This window comes from Ricinus communis, chromosome 8, assembly GCF_019578655.1.
Source record: "Ricinus communis isolate WT05 ecotype wild-type chromosome 8, ASM1957865v1, whole genome shotgun sequence".
Classification (NCBI taxonomy): Eukaryota; Viridiplantae; Streptophyta; class Magnoliopsida; order Malpighiales; family Euphorbiaceae; genus Ricinus; species Ricinus communis.
The window spans coordinates 8,671,755-8,685,749 of NC_063263.1; the positions used below are offsets into that span (position 1 = coordinate 8,671,755).

The following is a 13,995-nucleotide window of genomic DNA, read 5'->3' on the forward strand; positions in this document are numbered from 1 at the left end:
GGATTCACAGATCTTCTAAGGGAACTGAACCGCACATTCCCAAGAATCCTTACTATATGCTTACAATCATCAGTAATAACACCATAACCAGCCTATAGTAAAAATTATGCAACAAATTGTAAATCTGTTGAGCCTCCATCTTAACGATCATGTTATCCATTTACTTCTCTCTCAGCCAACTTAACGCTTAAAAATGTATAGAATATAAGAAAATTATCTCCAAATCAGAGGGAAATTCTTCTTTGATTGTATGATTTGGAGTTTGCTTTGAAGAATGTGAGTCAAAAGTTCAAACCCCATTCAAAAGAAAGTAAAAGAAAATGTAATATGACTTTGATAAAATGAAACAATATTATATTATTTCGCTTGCCAATTCATTGGCTCAATTAGATGAAAATTTGTGAAATATTACTATATAATTTCTGCATTCCATATTTGTGGAAGTCCGTGTTAGATTTGGTGATTAAATAATATTTGTCAATATGCCAAAATACAAATCTTACAAGGGAGCAATGCTTTTCTGGAAGTAGGAGTGATTGAGTAAAACAAAATGTTAGAAAATCATTTTCATGTCCTTGAAATAGAGTTTTTCGTGGAGTGCCAGCAAATTATGAGAAATTGACATGCGGGTTTGGTGCTATTTCCAATTAAAGAGGTTCTAAAACTCGTACACGTATTTCAATCAAATCCAAAATACTACTAACAAGTGAATGTATATATATGAAATTAACATTTTTGGGATCATGTCAAGAAAATAATTAAGGTGTAAACTGGTTAATATCAACATAGAAGTTCTCTAGCTGACTTGAAAGTCAATAGAACCTTCTGCTAATTAGTTTATTAAATACGTCACTTCAAGCTGTTTATACTGTATGTTAAAATGAGGTTAATTCCCAGCTTTCAAATGTCTTCCCTACCCAAAAAGGGAAAATAATATTTTTACTTCTTAAATTAGTTTTTATATAGGTACAAGCTCTAATTAAGGTCCAATTCAAAATTTCATAGGTTAAAAAACGATTCCAAAATCGAATCAGAACTCATATTTTATTTTTGTTTTTATCACTACTTAGTAGTAAACATATGCAATTTACTTCTTTGCGTTGAGAATGTTACCACTTATCTTTCATAAAATCTATTGGCTGTTCATTAGATTGATAGCCTAATAATTTAACATCTGTTTGTAGTGTGTCATAAATTCCAATTCTGTTTAGTTCAAGTCGTGCACCGAATTGCAGAATTAAAAGAACAACAATTAATTCCCATTATGGAGATTTCTCTAGGTGTTATACTTTTTCTGTGAAAAATATATTATCACAGTTGTTGCACACAGAATTGAACTTCTTGATCTTTATTAGATTGTAGCATCTTTCATATATACAAGTACATTTCTCAAAGCATGCCGCATGAAAATTGTTTTGGTAACATCACTCTATCTGGTTTGGAAGTTCAGTGTCTTTATGGCATAGGCATAAATAAAAGCAAAGAAGACAGTGAAGGCAACCAATACAGCAGCAACTGGTCCCATGAAGTTTGGCTCATACCCATAATGCTCCTGAATATAGTCCCTAATCCTTATATCAGTTGAGACACCAGGAACTTTAATGCGGGCTTCATCATCATGGTACTGTGACACAATCAGTCCATAAACTGTCCATGCCACTGGGCAAATCCAATAATACCAAACCCACCATTTGGGAATTCTCTGAAATCAGGAGAGGAGATTTGTGTTAAAAGCAATGAATATTAGTTATTGTTAGCTGTTGATATTTATGTAAAAGGTAGTGAAGAAATGAGTTACATACCGGTCGAGGGATGAAAAATCCTGAGAAGAGATTGAAAAGTCCATAAAATGTTGCTGCAAAGATGGAGGCGACTTGGAGGTCTGGCGTGACGGAAACAGTCATCATTCCGTAGTATGTGAAGTAGAGGAAGGAGAAGAAGGAGATAAAGAAGAACCAGAAAAATTTGGCTGCTGTCCATTCAAAGGCTACCATAGCATACACTATAAGCGTATAATACACAGTCTGAAACAAGACATAAGGTATTTCACAAACAACCTGCAAGAAATATAACTTCAGATTTGAGTCAAGACTGATAGTTTGTTGTAACTTAGTAAATAGAAGAAACGAACTTCTTTTTTCTTGAAATTCTTAAGGGAAGATCGGATTGTCAGGAGTTGAACCCTGAAATCTTGCATTACAAGCAAGACATTCAATCAATGGATTAGCCCGATGGCTAAAGATATTTAGCTTAGCTTAGCTTAGCTTACCTGGGCAAGAGCATAAGGTAATTCAGAGTACATTCCAGCTGCTCTTTCCCTATAAAACACAGTCCTTTCAATTGCTATTATGGGTTGTACCGTTGAGCAATTGTTGATGCCAATGAATATGACAGCTGAATACATGGCTCCAATGATCGTATTCAGAGCACTCGCGCTATCCCTAATTGTACAACATAAGACAATTGTTTTAGCAATTAAAGTCGATGACTATAAAAATAATAGAGCTTAGATTTTGATTCTACTTACTTTTTAGTACCGACTTTCCAGAATACAGTTCCAACCATAAGTGCAGCAACCAAAGTGAAGAAGTTTCTGACAAGATTATAGTCGGGACTTCTCCAGTAACTCCACCATTGCTTCCAGAGGCAATTCTTGAACTGCCCCCATGAAGATTGAGAATACTGCGTGGCAAAATAAAGGTCTTTTGCTCCTGGTGGCGGCAAGGCTAACTCTTCCACTAAATCCTTGTTTCTCCTACTCATAAGAAAACATAGAATAGAAAACGCCAGAGTTTAAGCAATTAGCATATGACATAAACAAAATGTTAAATTAATGTATCTCTTGAGTCTTGACATACTGGCACAAGGATGATGACTTGTAGTATTCTGCAAAGTCCATTCCAAGCCGGACTTCTGCGGCCACAGAGCTCACTTCTAGCATCCATGTTGATGGATTGTCCTTCTCTGTGATTTTGGGAACTCCGGGAATTGCCTGCAATGTGCAGTAGAACACAGGATTAGATTAACCATACTTTATTTTTCCAGCTTAAAGTATTCAAGAAATCTCAGGTCACAAAATACCTCAAAGTATTGAACAATCTTTTGGGAATTTCGACCTAATGGTCCTAAGTATATCACTTGTCCTCCTCTTTTCATTAGTAGCAACTCGTCGAAGGCTTCAAATATGTCAATGCTAGGCTGGTGGATTGTGCAGACAACGGTTCTTCCCGTATCCACAGTGTTTCTCACAGCCCTCATAACAATGGCAGCTGCTCTTGCGTCAAGACCAGAAGTTGGTTCGTCCATGAAAATAATTGAAGGATTAGCAACAAGCTCCACTGCAATTGTCAACCTTTTTCTTTGCTCTGTTGACAATCCTGTGACTCCAGGAAGGCCAACTATAGCATCTTTGAGATTATCTAGCTCTACCAATTCCAACACTTGATCGACAAAACTCTGACAAGATTACGAGAAAGTTCGTTCAGTACTTCATTCCTTACCTCGGACGTTCCGTTTTTAAAATATTATAAAGGTAGTGAATTTTACCATCTTTTCCTCTTTGCTAACTTCTGCAGGAAGGCGGAGGAATGCAGAATAGATCAAGGATTCTCTAACTGTAACTTGAGGTGAGTGGAGATCACCTTGTTCACAGTATCCGGAAATTCTGGCAAAGGTATCTTGATTCTTGGGATATCCTGAAATTCTAATATCACCTTCGATATATCCACCTGTTTTTCTTCCTGCTAGAACATCCATCAATGTTGTCTTTCCAGCTCCACTAACTCCCATTAGTGCCGTTAGGACTCCGGGCCTGAATGCACCTGTGACATCCCTAAGTAGTTGGAGCCTGTCATCTCCAACTCCTTGCTGCTTCATTTCCTGTTACCATCCATGGGTGTAGCAGTCAAATTAAAGCATGAAAAAGGAAAAAGAAAAGCTTTTCTAATGCATTTTTTGTTTCAGGAAAAAAAACAGAGAAATTTAGAGAGCAGAAGAAATTGAATCTTACATCAGGCATATCCACGAAATACTTGACATTTTCGAAGGACATTGCTAATGGAGTGAAAGGAAGAGCCATGCCTTTCTTGGGAGGAGCACCATTAGCTGCCTCAATAGATGAATCAGCATTTATAGTTAGTCCACTAGGATTTTGTGGACTGCTCATTCTTTGAATTTCCAATTCTCCTGAGATATTGCAATTTCAAGTCTTCTTCAGGAATTCAATCTATTGAACCAGACTACAGAGTACATACTAATTAATTCTGTGTTTCTTACTTGTATTGTTTCCATCAGCAGAAGTTAATGACTGGGGCAATGATTCTTTTTGTGACTTGCTTACTCTTAGTCTCGGTTCACCTTTTGAGTCTTCCTCACCCTCCATTTCCACAGCTGTTTCCTCAGAGATTATTGCTTGCTTCTTTTCAGGAGCTATTACATGAAGCAACAATATACGGAAGATTAATTGCTACCTCAAAGCAGAGTATCAAATTGAAATAAGGAAAATTCTGCATTGAACTTTGAAAGAATTGCAGAACTTACGGCTCAAGTACATCAGAGCAAAGGTGAATAGGACATTGAAAAGAATTGCAAATCCTAGGAGAGCACCTGCACCAATCCAATACCAATTCTCGTTCTGGAAAACACCCAAGTCTTCAAGCACTGCTATGCCTAATTTGGTAGTATTGTCTGAAGCCTGCAATGCATTCAAAATGTCTTCTTTACAACTCTTTTTTCATCTATTAAACAGAAATATATATATGTATGCTTGTATATATTATGTTTGATCGATAATGCGAAAACATACCAGTCTGTTCATCCACCTTGGAGCATACATTTCATTAACAGTTAAGGCATTGTAACCATAACTCATCGGCGAAATCCAATAAGCCCACTCCCAACCGTTTGGAATTTGTTCTGTCAGTAATGAAGTAAACTTTTAGTCAGTAACTAAACAATATTTTTCAGATAGGGCTAAAGCAACTAGCTAAGATAAAACATTTTGAGGTTTTATTCTCACCTTTAGGTAGAATGAAGCCTCCAAGCAAGAAAATAAGGAGGAGAACAAGTGCACCGCCAGTGTTGGCAATGATCATAGTCCTGCAAACTCCAGCAATGAGTCTAAAGATTCCTGAAGCCATTTGTTGGGTCAGAAATACCAAGAGCATATGCTTGAAGAACCTGCAGAGTACCATCCATTATTCAGAATATAACTTTTCTATTGCTATATCCTGACATTGTCATAAATTTAAGAAACTTGGTTATGATCATATTTACCTGCTAGCTTCAGGAGCAAATCCAATGGAGTAATAAGAGATACACACCCAAACAATAGACTCTATAATGGACATTGGCAATGTTAGCAGGAAAGTTGGAAGAGTGAAAGTCCAAGGTGGATGAAAAAGAAGGTCTCTTTGCTTGTAAAATACTGGAAGTCTTGTGATCATCAGAGCAAGCTCAGCAAAACCATTAAACATGTTCGTGACCATAGCAAATAAAAGTGCACCTACAAATAATGTTCCATCTTCTTCATTCCTAGTATGCATTCTTGGCTTAATGAATACTGTAGACGTTATAGCTGCAACAACAACAATCTTGATAGTCTTCGAGACAAAAACTACAGAATTTTTCTTAATCAGAAGCCATTCCTTATCCCAACAAGCCTTGAGCAGATCCATTGTTGGCACTGAGAATTTTGAGAATGCTAGAGCTGCTGGATGGCCTCGAGACTTGTCAAATGGCACTAATAGCTCATTGTGTAGCTGCACACCAACATGGAAGCTCTTGAACTTTTCTGCAAATTCAGGGACTGATATGTATCTGTATGGTTTATTTCTATCTGCCCAGTACTGCTCTTGGTCTTTCTTTGAAGTAACCTGCAGGAATTACGTAGGCATCAATTGTATTATGTCCAACATTAACCCAATTGGTCCTGTCAGGACAAAAGGTGTCAAACCTCCAATTCTATTGTTATGTTGTAACTGAGTAGTGCGGGCTTATTTTTTTGAAAAAATAATTCTGAAAATAAGGCTATAGGGCTGTCAGGAGTTAAATTCCTGATAAATTACAATGCAAAGCAGGCATTCAACTAATGGACTGGCAATCCAGTAGCTAAAAGGTCCACTATTTGGAAACATGGTAAATGTTTTACCTCTTGCAAGAAATCAGCGGTTCCCTTTCTTTCAGGGCAATGGAAGCCACAGCTCTCAAAAAATTCAAGAATGCATTCTCTTGGGCCCTGATAGACAATTCGACCTTCTGATACAAGAATGACATCGTCAAACAGATCAAATGTCTCAGGAGGAGGCTGGAGTAAGGACATCAACACTGTTGCCTCAGTTAAGTGCACAATCTGATGCAGGCACTTCACTATTTGATATGTTGTAGAGCTATCTAAACCCGTTGATATCTCATCCATAAATAGTGTTTTTGTAGGCCCAACAATCATTTCTCCTGTTTGTATTTAATCAAATCTAGAGTTAGCATATAATAACTTTCACTGCTCAGTTACCCTATGATCATATTTATTATTATTGATGAAACAATAATATCTCAAATGTAATCAAATTATTATTATTAAATCAATTTGGAATTCTATGATTATAAAAATTCTAAAACATTAAATTTTAATTTTTTTTATGCAATAATAAATTAATTTTTCCCCAAAAAAAATAGAAACAAATATTTTTTTGACTGATATAAAGTCATAACTTCATGTAAATGTCCTAACTCATTATTTGTTGAGTATTACTTATTGGTCTTAAGAAATGGAGGAATTAATAATATTTATATGTGTACACAACTCATATTATTTTCTTAGAATAAAAAATAAATTATCTTGCCTTATTTACACAACTATAAGATACTTTAGCTTCTCAAGTTTTATATATATATTTTTAATTACAATTCTATAGTAATTCTCAAGTAAATCTGAGGTCCCACATCATTTTATTTTTTTTTATTTACATGTAAAAGAATTTCAACCCAAACGTTACAATATGTACCAATAGTACAGGTTTTAATCTCCACATGCATATTGCCCGGGCCAAGATGCATAGGGAACCCAAATTATTTTGTTGATTTAGATTAAAATATTGAGGGGTTGGACCGGTGGTTGAATAAGAATTCAAAGATCTGGTCAAAAATTACATTCTCCAAATATATACTCGGTGTTATCTTCAAGAAAAAAGAATATATACTTGTGTTTCAGTCTTTTAAATTATTAATTATTCTTTCGGGAGCTAAACTCCTTGATTAAATTAAATTAAGAAAATAAATTAACCTGTTGTCACCCTCTTCTTCTGACCACCAGATATCCCTCGAAGCATTTCATCTCCAACAATGGTGTCCTTGCATATATCAAGTCCTAAAAGCTGTTGAATTCAACATTATTAAAATCAGTTCACTATTTAATTAATCTGCCAATGCTTGCTTAATCAATTATAATAATGAATATGTTCCAATAATTGAGTCAGATGTTAGTTAGATATATTGTCATTATCCTCTCACATGCTATTTCACATGTATAAATAAATAAAATAAAGTAATAATATATTAAATTATCACTTCAAGACTTACTTTGAGAGTGTAATCTGTAAAGAGATTGCTTTCAGCTCCTTCCATAGCAGTTGCCTAAATCAGACAAATGATTAAGTAAGAAAACAAAAATTTAAGTAATTTTTAAGATTTTTATATAAAAAAATAATAATTGAATATACAATTCTATGCCACTTCATACCTTCATGAAAAGATCTACTTCTTTCTCAGGAAATATTCCTGCATCCTTCTCTCTTCTTGCAAGCTCACTTAAAAGATCTACATATATAGTTTAAATAATAATTAATTCAGTTTTTGTTTTCTTGATGAAGTAATTCATATAATAAGATTATCATCGAAATAATTAATTAATTAATTACCATATCGATACCCGATCCCTTGGCATCTTGCTGAGAAATCTAGTGTTTCTTTTACTGTCATTACTCCAACATGAACATCATTTTGGCTAATATATGCAGATGTCTTTCGAGGCACAAATTCATTCAGCTTATACCCATTATATGTTATATTTCCACTAACCTGTTTAAGAGAAGAACAAAACATACGTCACCATAAAACTTTTCTACATCATTATTGGGAAATATTATATATTATTTGTAATTTATTTATCAGAATATTATTTGTAATTTCATTTAGATTGTTGAATAATAACCTTCAGGCTTGGATCCAGCTTTCCTGCCAGTGCTAGCAAAAGTGTCGTTTTCCCGGAAGATGGGGGACCTAGTAAGAGAGTCATCCTAAAATAGAAAGAGAAGAAGTTGAGTGAACATTTCAAAAACATATGGGAATTTTGTTGTAATCAATCAGATAAGAAAAATACTGGGCAAGATTATTCATTCACATAATAATTTAGATATTATTGCTTAATTGTAACAATTAAGTTTAATATATTCTTGGAAATAAATATTATAATGTAGCAGGGGAAATTTTTTTAGTTTATGTTTATACCTTGATGGTTTTAAAATGCCGGAGGCATCTTTAAGGATAGTGAGCTTTGTTGTCTTAGTTAAATTGATTCCAAGCATACCAATGGCTGATTCTGCAATGTTCCTAGCCGCATTTGGAAGAGTAGGTAGAGCTCTGCTGCCAATCTGGCAATCGGTTTCAACAGTTAAATGCTCGTACCTAACTTCCACAGTCGGAAGCTGAATCCCAACCCTGCAATTACAACATAGATTAATTTAAAAGATTATAAATAATTAGATATATCTCGATTAATTTTTTCAATCAACACTACAAGAAGTTGAAATTTTGATATCCTGTAATATAAGATGGATACTGTCCGATAATATAAATTAACTTTTTTTAGCCAAATATGGAAACAGTCTGCTGTTTAAAAGGAATATGAACATAATATATTTTCAACAAAAATGAATAAAGAAAAGACTTACTTGTCAATTCTCTTTCTAAATTTTTTCAGGAACTTCTCATTATCTTCTTCTGCAACCTTAAAAATCTTATTAATAAACATCTGTCTATCATTCATATCAAGCTTGCTCACATCAACTTCTTTATGCACAGCCACGGATCCATCATTGTCCACGTAAGATTCCATGAGTGCTGTTCTCAACCTACTATAGGTTGGCAACTTCTCTATGGCAGCCCATTTTAGAGCTTCTTCATCTTCTTCAGCTCTTCGACTGCTCCTTCTCGAGTATCTGCTGCCACCTAAAAACACATCTTCCACTTTGCTCAAGCTCCTGCTTATGTTTCTGCTCATGTTCGCTCGCTTACTAGGATGCCTGCTAGGAGTTTTCTTCTCCATACTATTCGTCTTCTCCATTGCTCTAGATTGAATCTAAAGGAAAATGGAACATACCCAATGAGGTTAAAGAACATATACGTGTTTTAACTCAACAGTACTGTATAAAATTCTCAGAACTACAAGGTTATGAGTTTGAACTACAGTTAGAGGCAAATTACAACGCAAATAGTGAAAAAAAAGGACGAAAAAGATAAAGCACTTACTCAGTATGTAATTGGAGTTTGAAAGTTGAACTTGTTGTATGCAATTTTTGTTTTTAATAAATTTTGAGATGGTTTTTTCTTTCTTTCTCTCTACAAACACAAACCCTTTGGCTTTTGCTTGTTAAGAGTGAGTGCAGCGGTAGAAGATTGAGGATATATATATATATATATAAGGGGTTAATTACCACGTGAGAAATTTCATGAATAAAATAATAAAGGAATTATTAATTGAGTCCAAACGTAGAAAGTCTCGAATGGTCAAAGATGTGGAAGCTCATGGCTTTCGTCTCAGCTTCTTGCTTTCTTGTTACAACGTGCCAGTTTCTTTCACATTTGATCTTCCATTTGGATTATATACGTACAAGTTTATGGAACATGTTTTGTGGTTCAATCTTCAGCTCTATACCCCTTCACTACTAATCCACTCATGTAACACCCATACACCATAATCCCAAATTTGGTAAGATTTTTACTAATATCACTAATACATATGCCAAGTTTTATGGGTCTCAGAAAATATGATGTAGCTGTTGTCCGTATATGCAGAAATTACAGGAGACAAAGTTTAAATGTAAAATTGCATTATTGTTACAATGGAATTTTCAGAATCTAGGAATTGGATGAGCAATAACAGGAGACAAAATTGAGATCTAAATTTCATTATTGTTAGAATGAAATTTTCAGAACCTTTTATAGAAATAGACAAAAAAAGAAAGTGTGACATTTGCGAGAATTAATTAAGCTTACTCTGTCGATTAAATTGATGTATTATGAAATATATTTGTAATCTATTCTTCGTCTTATCTTTTTATTTTTTTTCTTGAACTAGTTCTATAGCTATGTATATGAGATGCACAATTATTGCTGAATAAATCATTTGAGAGCACACTTCTAATTAATAACTTTTTTCCAGCTACAAAATGAGATAATTCAATCATTCTGTTTATTTGATAATATATATATAGAAAACTTGTTCTTTCTTTAAGCTTGATCACCTAAACATTTCAACTAAACCGACACTTAATTTAAAAAATTATTATTTTTATTAACTTTTGAGAATAATATTTGGGATAATAATAAATTAAATTTTATGTTTGATTTTATTTTAATTATAAAATTTTAATTTTTTTTTCAAACATTTAAATTTTCATTATGTTTCAATTAATTATATTTGAAATTAAAAATCAACAGGTTGCAGAAATAAAGAAAAAAGTTATTTGTATTATTATTGCTAAACCGATGGCTATTAAGGTTTCTTGGAATATATTTACACATCTATTTTATGCTTACCTGAGAATGAGTTTTTCAATTGTAGAGCTCAGTAGCTTATTTCTTTCATTGATATTGGTTGGTGGATTTAAGTTTAATAGCTTCAACATGAATTTCTTCTATTCTCAATAGGCTACGGCATGCTTACAGTGTTGTGAAGACGGTAAAAGCCATCATATATATACATACACCATGCATTTTATAGCTAATCCCATCTTTTTAATTAATAATTATGCGGTAAATCTTATTGTATATTTTAGATTTTTTGGAATATTTTCTGGGTGATTTTTAAAGAAAATAGAATCAGATTTAATCCTGACTTTCTTTTATATTACGAGACAAACACTAATAAGTCCACCATAGACTGCTACTCCGATGGCAATGGTGAATTGGTATTTATATAGTTGTTTTGATTTATACACATACCCAACGGTAAGACAATACTGGTTTTGTGAATACAAACACACATTTGGTTTAGTTTATGATGTGGGCTTGATGTTCTGTAGTCATGATGATCATCATCGACAAGCTTGCAAGGTTTCTCCTGCTTCTTCTGTTGTTTTCGGGGAGATGTCCTTCCATTCCATGTGCAGTTTTGCTATATTTTAATACTGCTGTTTTCCAAGAATTTGCTGGCAGATATATATATTATTTCGTTCTAATTACCTGTCTTGAAATTATCTATGTGTTTATATATATATATAATTAAGCTCTGTGATCTGTCTAAAAATATAAAATAAAGGAAAAGCAACCCCACAAATCTTTTTGTAGATAACTGAATCAAACATTTGAATATATTAATAAGATAAAACACTTCAACAAGAATCTAAATCAAATTTTAAGTAATGCATAATTTACCTGCTGATCTTCATGAATTTATTTTATAATGACAAAAGCAAAGGTTTTGTTAGACTACCTTGTCATCAATATTGACGCCTTCTTTATAATAATTATCTGTTTGAAGCTACCAATCAGGGTTTTAAAAGTGACCCACCCCTCCCTTAATTTTCTTATCACTTGTCTTTTATCCAATTTTCATACGAGGCATACATTATTGCCGGTGCATATGGTCTAAGTATTTCTTAATTCGTCTTGGTTCAGTACATCATTGAAGACCATGTGGGGCGACTGATGTCAGGTTTTTATTTTTTCTTTTTGGAACAATGCAATGTTACATAACTTATAATTATTGCTTTTTTATTTTTCTTTTATTATTTTTTGTTTTTTTCTCTAACTTATTATTATTATTGATGAAATAATACGAGTATTTGTAATAATATTTATTTTAATTTAGCTGTTGGATGAACTTTTATTAATACATTCTTTTGGTGAAATAGAAACTTGATACATCAGACACAATTTAATTCTTTTAGTATTTATCATATTTAATTTCAATCCAACTAGTGGTTGTTAGGAAAGAAATTATGTTCTGAGTTTCACGATATTTACACTTTTTTAACCTGAAATACAATTTTCATTTAATTTTTTTTCTTTTGGTGGTATACGTGTAAGAAAATAATTATTGGTAGTATTAATAATGTTTAAACTTTTTATATTTGATAGCTTCTGAAATCTTGTATTTACCATCAACTATAAGCATTAATAATAATTACTAAGAATACATAATATATAAACATTTGATATTTTTCTCTTAAACATAATCAATAAATTCTTAAAATATGAAATAGAAAAGGGTCAACTGCATTATAATCTTGATATTCACGTTTAAAATAATTCTATCTTATTATTAAACTATATTACTAGATTAATCATACATATATATATATATCTAAGACTTAATTTTTTTTATATGTGTATTTGATTTTTGACATATAAAATTTTTATTTTGACATGTATATTTATTTTTGACACATAAAATTCATGATGATATGTGATTTTATAGCTTTCTCGATTAATTTATTAATTAATAAATTACATTCCTAATTAAATACCGACTCTAATCCTAAAAAATAAAATATTAATTATATTTTAATATTATATTAACTAATAAGTAATTTTCTAATCAGATAATAATACTAATTTTATATTAAGAAATAGTACATTAATTATATTTTAATATTATATTCACTAATAAATTAATTTTCTAATTTCATAATAATTATAATTCTAAAAATAATATCTAAAATAATATTTTTAATATTATATTTAATAATAAATTAATTTTATATAAATTTTTAGTCCAAAATAGTAATATCATTTATATTGATTTATTTCATATAATACTAAAATTAGTAATAATTATTTTTAAAATATTTTTATATTATTGCATTAATAAAATTTTAAAATTTTATAAAAATTAAAAAATATTTAAAAATAGTTAATTTGCTATTATTTTATAATATTATTAATTAATATTAAATATTAAAATTTTTATTAAATTATATTTATTAAATTTATTTTATAATCGAAATAATAATAACAAATAATTAAATAAAAAAAGAAAACATAATATATTTAAAACTTATCTCAAGTTGTAAAATATAAATTTTACAAAAATAAGATCGCATATTTTTTAGAAAATCTAAATTTTAAGCTTAAATTCTTATATTTAAATTACATAAACTTTTGTTTTTATTATGTATATAAAAGAATGATTATTCAATGTGGTATGTATAGTCTAACGTCTATTTAAGTCTTCTATAAACTAAATATAAAAGGAAAAAAAAAAAAAAGAGAAAACGAAATGCCCATGAATGCATCCTGTCATCAGGAGCAGGCTTTACGTATTCTTATTTATTTATTATTTATTAAAAAGACAAACGGGTCTAGTCTTTGGTTCTGATCTTACAATTATTGAAACGGACAGATATTTGTACATGATTGAATTTTTGTCACGTTTTCAGCATGGATTAAAGTGAGGATGATGGATTAAAAATTCAAAATAATTAAAATTTTTGGAACATGATGATATAATATATAGGTAGAGTTTAGAATTGTTTGATTTAAATATTAATATATTAAATACTCGTGAAAAGAAACCTTGCATAAAAAACTTGTGATAAATATTCATGATTGGTGGAGATAATAAGAACAAACTTGTGATAAATATTCTTATAAATGTGCAATAGTTTCTAGCAATTTATTAATGGCTTAAACACTGCAAATAACCCTTTTTTTTTTTTTTCTTTTCTCAAGCACACTGCAAGACACTAATGTGAGGAGGCAACCTAAATTAATAACTCT

General features: G+C 31.4%; 1 protein-coding gene across 1 annotated transcript; it reads right to left on the reverse strand.

Moving 5' to 3' along the window:
* Positions 1–1,332: 1,332 nt before the first annotated feature.
* LOC8273785 (ABC transporter G family member 36) lies at positions 1,333–9,682 on the reverse strand. The gene is made up of 22 exons (XM_002515924.4): positions 9,523–9,682; positions 8,946–9,352; positions 8,503–8,712; positions 8,207–8,291; positions 7,914–8,073; positions 7,736–7,812; positions 7,576–7,629; positions 7,280–7,370; positions 6,149–6,450; positions 5,275–5,873; positions 5,018–5,178; positions 4,805–4,914; positions 4,540–4,693; positions 4,276–4,428; positions 4,010–4,185; positions 3,547–3,879; positions 3,082–3,456; positions 2,859–2,992; positions 2,528–2,755; positions 2,270–2,441; positions 1,803–2,057; positions 1,333–1,702 (listed from the first exon to the last, which is right to left on the reverse strand). Exons 2-22 carry the CDS (start codon positions 9,335–9,337, stop codon positions 1,430–1,432), a joined length of 4,494 nt encoding a protein of 1,497 aa, XP_002515970.1. The 5' UTR covers positions 9,338–9,352; positions 9,523–9,682; the 3' UTR covers positions 1,333–1,429.
* Between the last annotated feature and the right edge of the window lie 4,313 nt (positions 9,683–13,995).

What these genes read in the sequence shown, in the direction of transcription:
- LOC8273785 (XM_002515924.4), bottom strand. Translation starts at nt 9,337, where the DNA reads ATGGAGAAGACGAATAGTATGGAGAAGAAAACTCCTAGCAGGCATCCT. An exon ending in TTACAGATTACACTCTCAAA is followed by an intron (nt 7,371 to 7,575) that starts GTAAGTCTTGAA and finishes TGAATTCAACAG; the next exon opens with CTTTTAGGACTTGATATATG. An exon ending in GATTTTTCATCCCTCGACCG is followed by an intron (nt 1,703 to 1,802) that starts GTATGTAACTCA and finishes TCCTGATTTCAG; the next exon opens with AGAATTCCCAAATGGTGGGT.